The sequence below is a fragment of the Cydia fagiglandana genome, chromosome 24 (genome assembly GCF_963556715.1).
Source record: "Cydia fagiglandana chromosome 24, ilCydFagi1.1, whole genome shotgun sequence".
NCBI classification, from domain to species: domain Eukaryota; kingdom Metazoa; phylum Arthropoda; class Insecta; order Lepidoptera; family Tortricidae; genus Cydia; species Cydia fagiglandana.
In genome coordinates, this window is record NC_085955.1 from 1,232,026 (window position 1) to 1,239,145 (window position 7,120).

At 37.3% G+C, this 7,120-nt stretch overlaps 1 protein-coding gene across 1 annotated transcript; it reads left to right on the plus strand.

Annotated features, from left to right (window-relative positions):
* The first annotated feature begins 638 nt into the window (after positions 1 to 638).
* On the plus strand, positions 639 to 6,068 carry LOC134676256 (zinc finger protein 557-like). Its single transcript, XM_063534609.1, has 5 exons — positions 639 to 1,001; positions 1,439 to 1,592; positions 2,297 to 2,404; positions 3,693 to 3,845; positions 4,673 to 6,068. The coding sequence occupies exons 1-5, from the start codon at positions 873 to 875 to the stop codon at positions 5,713 to 5,715; spliced, it is 1,587 nt and encodes a 528-aa protein (XP_063390679.1). The 5' UTR covers positions 639 to 872; the 3' UTR covers positions 5,716 to 6,068.
* Positions 6,069 to 7,120: the final 1,052 nt, after the last annotated feature.

A 7,120-nucleotide genomic window follows, 5' to 3' on the forward strand; every position in this document is an offset into this window, starting at 1 on the left:
TCTCGCGCTCGAGAGGAGGCCTGTGCCCAGCAGTGGGACGTATATAGGCTGAGATGATGATGATGATTATAGGTAGATGACCAAAACTGGCTTGGTGAGCTCATTATGTAGGTATGTACCTTATTGTGTACGTAATAGTTACGATATGGATTCTATGGTCCGAAATAAATGAATTTTATTATTTTATTTATTTTATTAATAAGGACGCACTAATATTCTAACTCGAAAAATCATAGTTAATTATGTCAAATTCTGAGTCATGATTCTTAATGTAGGTATTTCGTTTTATAGTACAAAGGTACTTAATTAAACTTTTAAAGTGAAGCCGATAATCGAGCACAAGAATTAATATAGAAATCGAAATACTAATTTACTAAATTTAGTTATTTTCCGCCATCTAGTTACAGAGTACTAAATTATGTAGTAATAGTACTGCCATCTACCGTCACTCAGTGTAACTACTGTGTATCGATGTGGCTGGCTGATTATGGGTACATTAGCTAGATGTCTCTAAACAAAACACGTGCTGATTGGTCACTAAATATTAGCTTACTTTTGATTGGACAGTATTAAAATAGCTTGATTTTCACTGGTCAATTTTCTACAGTCGTATTTATAATGTATTAGAAATCGTAAAAAATACTCATTATTTCTTTAATTTCAGCACCGTAATATAATATAATGTTAAATTTGATATAAATCTACTATTTCTACAAGTTTAAAGTCATTACGTGACATATTAAGCGTTATCTGTCAGAAAACGCGTTTGTTGTTTTTTAACCACGGAAATACAGCTCTGTAATGGCGGGCGCTCACGTCGAAGTGATTTCTTTCGGTTTTAATTTTTGAATAATGTTTCTTTGATATTAATCATGAGGCAGTTAGATTTGTGCCGGTGTTGCCTCGCAGTGGGTTGTGACAAAGATATTTCTGAGGAATACGAGGAGGATGGACGCAAAGAAGTCTATTCCGATATGTTGCTCGATACGTTCAATATTTTCGTAAGTTATTTGGTCATAATCGTTTGAATTCAGCACTAATTTATACAACTACAGCATCCAGGCGTACTAAAACATTTTATTTTCATACGTTGTATGTTCGTGTGTGTCTATTAAGTTGCTCGGTTAACTTAGCTAATAAGTTTGGGTTTTTGCGTAGTATTGCTTGCAAAAATACAATTTAAACATTGCAGATGCTAAAATTAGTGTGCAGGGTGATAGTATTAATATTTCTTGGTACTTAACTTCAATCTATAATAATACTACTGACACTGAGTTAGGTACCAATATATGAATCATTTTTACATTTAATTATGTTATATTAAATGATCATATTTTATTGAACTTTGGGTCCATAATCTTTAGCCTTTATTAATCGGCCAACCCCATTACATGCAAGTTCTTGCTAGTCTAAGACTCGCTTTTAATATATCCAACAGATATCATATGAAGATGTAGGCGGCAAGTGTCAGATCTGCGAGGACTGCATATTAAGGCTGCGAGAAGCAGCCGCGTTCAAGGCTCAAGTCATAGAAGCCGGGAAGGCTATCACGCAGAAACTGAAGAACACAAGGATAGAGTCAGACAGTGATGGTATGATTTATTTTAATTATTTAAGAGCCAATAGGAGTGGTCATTGCTCCATACAAACGTACTCAACTGTTTCCTCCGTGGGTTTTGAAGCTAGAGCAATGATTTTTTCAACACAGATTAACCTTTAGCTTTTTTTGATATTTTTGTTTTTTAAGGCCCTTTAAAAATGGCCAAAATGGCCTCATTGACTATGCCGCAATGCGAGGCGTGGTATTCAAAACTGATATCAATTAGCCAAAAAAGCAAAACGGTCCGATACAGATAATTTCATTATCATTTAGATTTCCAAATTGCCGATTTATCTTGGTCTAACTCTATCCATAATCAGATTTTTTTAGGGTTTTGGCAATATAAAATTGACACTCTTTGAATTAATGGTATTAGAAATTAGAATTGAATTAGCTTTTATAAGATCAAATGAAAGCAACTTTGTTCCATTAATGATCTAAATTTCAATATAATAATTATTTTATTAATTTATTTTGGGTTGGGTTTAACCTTTTCGACGTCGTGTCAAACACAAAAGCTGTCACGCGACGTCACCGAAGTGTCAAAACTGAAATTGAACTTTATGCATATGCGCATAGGTCTATGTTGCTCTGTGGTCTGTGACCGATTAATCAGTCTTTGGCGTTGAACCTGCAGTGCGGATATATCGGTCATTGGCGTCCAAAAGGTTAAAACATAATATCTGATCATTACAGAAGAGGTGACAGCAGATGGAAACATAAAGATGGAGGTGTGCGAGGAGGAGGTGGAGCTCTCCTACGAGGATTTCGACTTCACAGAGTTCACTGCGGGCAATGATGATGGTAATTATACATAAGGGGTTGTGCACAAATCACACGAGGTATTTTTGGCTACCCCCCCTCCCCCCACGCAGCCTCACGTGTATTTTTTTGAATTTTTTTCATTCGTCCTAATTTTAGGATAAATAGTGTTGTATTTAGAAAATATTGGTTATTTTTCTATTTTCGTTAAATACACTCGCTATTTTGAAGTGCAGAGTGAAGATTTATGTTTAACGAAACCGAGAAAAGGTATTTACTCATGTGGTTGGTTTTTTTTCTTAGTTTCGTTTACTGTAGAAAAATACACGTGAGGTTTCCTTATACCCCCCCTCCCCCAACGTGATCTATCGTGAGTTTTTCGTGACCCCCCCCCATCGAACCTCGCGTGATTTGTGCACGAGCCCTTATTGTTATAGTTTTAAATATATAATTTTTAATTTTTAACAAGCAGAAACGTCTGCTAACACTGCTACTAAGCTTAGAATAAATTTCTCTCAGAGTGGTGGAGTATCGATCCAGAAGCCGTGAGTTCAAGTCTCACCCAAGACAGTAATTTTTCCACTTTTAAATTTATTCTAAGCTTATATAATTTGTTATGTACGTTTATGGTTATACGTATTTAAGTATGTTTATCTATCTATATTAATGTTTTGTGTTGTTTGGGTTATATTCATTTCGACTTTTCATATTTTTTCTTTGCGCCACCTACCGTATATTGTAATTCTACCGGTACGTGAGTTTTATAACCATAAAATTAGTATGTCTCGCGACAGTTTAAATTCGAACATTTGATTTATTGAATAGAATACATTTATTTACGTCTCATAATGGCTGGTTACATAAGACAGGTTACAAAAAGAAGAGACGAAAAAAACCGGGCAAGTGCGAGTCGGACTCGCGCACGAAGGGTTCCGTACCATAAAGCAAAAAAGAAAACGGAAAAAAATGCAAAAAGAAAACAGTCACCCATCCAAGTACTGACCACGCCCGACGGTGCTTAACTTTGGTCAAAAATCACGTTTGCTGTATGGGAGCCCCACTTAAATCTTTATTTTATTCTGTTTTTAGTATTTGTTGTTATAGCGGCAACAGAAATACATCATCTGTGAAAATTTCAACTGTCTAGCTATCACGGTTCGTGAGATACAGCCTGGTGACAGACAGACGGACAGCGAAGTCTTAGTAATAGGGTCCCGTTTTACCCTTTGGGTACGGAACCCTAAAAAAGACCTCCCCACTCACTTAGCATGATGATATTGATGATGTTTACGATGCTAAACAGTGTTAAAATAACATATTTTGATTACAGACGAGATCTATATAATAAAGCTGGAGGATGGGTCCTGCGTGGCCGGAGCCGGAGAGGAGATCAGTGCCCTCGCTGACAACCTCCGGCAGAGCGAGCTCACCCGGGGCCTGCTGGGCTCCGAGCACTCGGTTAAGAGCCCTAAGCACAAAGTTGGTTAGTATTTAGTGTATACTTTTTTTTTAGCCTAATTTATACTTCGTTTTTTTAGCATTAGAAATAAGGTAAACAATCTTGATGTGTTTTTTAATTGAAAAACACATTTTAAAAATAAGTTACGGCAAATATGTAACAATTATGAATCTAATACGATCATTTATATTCTTCTGCTTTCATAAGTAATAGTTTTTGATTTTTAAAAAGCGTTTTTCAATTAAAAGACATGTCAAGATCGCTTATCTTCTTGCAAGTTCTTTCTAATGCTAAAAAAAATGAACTATAGTGTCCCACTATTGGGCAAAAGCCCTTCCTCCACTCTACCCCGGTTGTTTGTACTTTCTACCCAATTTAGATAAAATGCGTCGCAAGTCGTCGCATCCTCCATCTCCTTATCATTCTGCCTACACCCCGGCGTGGTAGAAAATTCCATACATCAAAGCAGCTGTCAAATCAAACTGCTGGATTGATTTTATCAATCGACATAAAAAAATACGTATCGAAATCGGTCTATCCGTTGGATAACTGTAATAAATAATAAATTCTTTGAATCTTTTTGATAGCTGAAACTTACAGTAACTGTGTCTTTGGTCGGACACTAATAATTATTATCACTACACTATAAAACAAAGTCCCCCGCCGCGTCTGTCTGTTGTATGTTTGCGATAAACTCAAAAACTACTGACCGGATTTTCATCTATCAATGGGAGATTGAGAAAGGTTTATGTATGTAATTTATTAAGGTTTTGTGTAACCTGTGCGAAGCCGGGACGAGTAATAATTATATTAATCAACCCTATAATCTAACTCTTACCTTTCTCTTTCAGTTCCAAAGCCAAAAAAAGAGAAGCCAAAGAAGACCCAAACGGAAGTAACGCAGCGCCACCTGGACATGCGCGCCAACTCCCTGAAACTCGTCCGGAACTCCAACATGTGTCTCTTCAAAGCCGGCCGGGGCAAGTTCAGCTGTTTCTACTGCTTCGAGTCCTACCCCGACATGGCCCAGCTCAGAGAACACTCGAAAACCCACTCTCATACCAAGGAATTAGTGATCAAAATCAATCCGGTCTCTCATCTATGCTACAAGAAGGCTGATATATCATCGCTGCACTGCGCTAGATGCTTAGAACCTTGCGAAACCATCGAAGCACTTCAAGAGCATTTGACAATCATTCACGATTTCACTTTCACCGATGATGGACATCTATTAATACCGTTTAAATTAGATAACGGTTACTACTGTTCTATATGTAATATATTATGCAATACTTTTGCATTTTTGAGCATGCATATGAACTCCCACTTCCCTAACTATGTCTGTGAGACGTGCGGAGCTGCGTATATCAATTTCAAAAACTTAGACGTACATAGGCGCGTTGTACATTTACGTAAATGCAAGAAATGCTTAGAGGACAAATGTACTTGTAAAGAAGTTAAGTTAGGTGGTAGACACAATTCTCGTATGTGCTTAGAATGTAACATAACATTTAAGTATTCATATTTATATAAAGAGCATAATTATCAAGTACATGGTGCTAAAAGGCCTATAGCGACATGTAATATTTGTGATAAAACATTTCTCACCCCTAATAATCTAAAACTACATATCCGTAGAATACATAATGCAGAACGGAACCATGTATGTAGAATTTGCGATATGAGTTTCTTCACAGCGCACGGTATGAGGAAGCACATAAGACGAACGCATACGGATGTAGAAATAAAACCATACTCGTGCGACTACTGCGCGTGCAAGTTCAAGATGAAATATTCGTTGAGCAAGCATTTGAAGAATCGCCACGGTCGACGGATGGATGGAAGGCTGTTTAATGATGTCGGGCTGACGTTGGAGCAGATGCAAGGACAATAATACTGACAAATAAATAGGGTTCAAACTATTATAGTCGCACCAAACAAAGTCTGCAGCGAATTTTTGATAGCCAACACGCAGTGTAAGTGTTATGTATACGTCATAATTTCATAGAAGTCTGTCGTTTAAAATGACACTTGCACTGCGTGGGCTATCAAAATCGCTGCAGACTTTTTACGGTCTGACTATAGTACACTTTAAATTTATTAGTTCGAAAAAGAGGGTTGATAAATATTACTAAGTCTAGAAAACGAACTATAATTTTAGACAATATTATGTTAAAAACTAAATTGGCTTTATAAACCATGGTGATAAATTATAAAAAAAACACAAGTCAATACAACATTTCCGGATAGGTGTCACGCATACGCCAACATCTCGCAAATATAAACCTTATTTGAAACCGCGTGCCGGACGCTTTGGGTGACGGCGGGCCGGATTGGAATGCGTCGCGAGCCGGATTTGGGCTTGTGCACAAATCACGCGAGGTTCGATGGGGGGAGGGGGGGTCACGAAAAACTCACGATAGATCACGTTGGGGGAGGGGGGTATAAGGAAACCTCACGTGTACTTTTCTACAGTAAACGAAACTAAGAAAAAAAAAACTACCACATGAGTAGATACTTTATCTCGGTTTCGTTAAACATAAATCTTCACTCTGCACTTCAAAATAGCGAGTACATAATAAATAAATTAGGTCGAATGAAAAAAATTCAAAAAATACACGTGAGGTTGCTTGGGGGGAGGGGGGGTAGCCAAAAACCTCACCAAATATCACCAAGGGGGATGGGGGGTCAAAAAGTAGCCGAAAATACCTCGCGTGATTTGTGCACAACCCCTTTGGCCCGCGGGCCGGGGTTTGGAGAGCCCTGCTTTAAAGCGTCCTCAGTTTAACCCTTTGAACGTCACGAAAATATACAACGTACCATCGTAAAAAAATGCACTAAAGTTATTAATAAAACTGTAATTCTACGCGTCAGTCTTTGGCAGCCAAGTGGTTAAAGCTTACGCCCAATAATTATTTCTCAGTAGTCTGTCTGTACTTATAAAAATGTTTTATATTTTGTACATATGTGAATAAATATTTTTTGTAAATAAAAATCTGATTTTAAACAAATTATTTGTGCATTTAATTTCGTATTGCCTTGTTTCATCCCTTTGTTTGAAATCATCCCTTAAATTAAAGGGCTGTAGAATAAGTAGAATAGTACCTACTATCGTACAGAAAGAACACTACCTACAAAACCTAAGTTTGACAGCGATTTAGGGTCGAATCATGCTGTTCCTTTCTAACTTATGGCACTACCTACCTAACCCTATAGTAAAGCTATCCCTTTCGGCTATTTAGGGTTGTCAAAAATCAAGTCATTATCTGTGGTCGAGCACACAATAGGACGTCAAGTGA

Excerpts from the sequence above, each read along its gene's own strand:
- LOC134676256 (XM_063534609.1), top strand. The coding sequence starts at position 873 with ATGAGGCAGTTAGATTTGTGCCGGTGTTGCCTCGCAGTGGGTTGTGAC. Across the intron at positions 1,593-2,296 it reads GATAGAGTCAGACAGTGATG|AAGAGGTGACAGCAGATGGA; the intron begins GTATGATTTATT and ends TGATCATTACAG. Across the intron at positions 2,405-3,692 it reads CACTGCGGGCAATGATGATG|ACGAGATCTATATAATAAAG; the intron begins GTAATTATACAT and ends TTTTGATTACAG.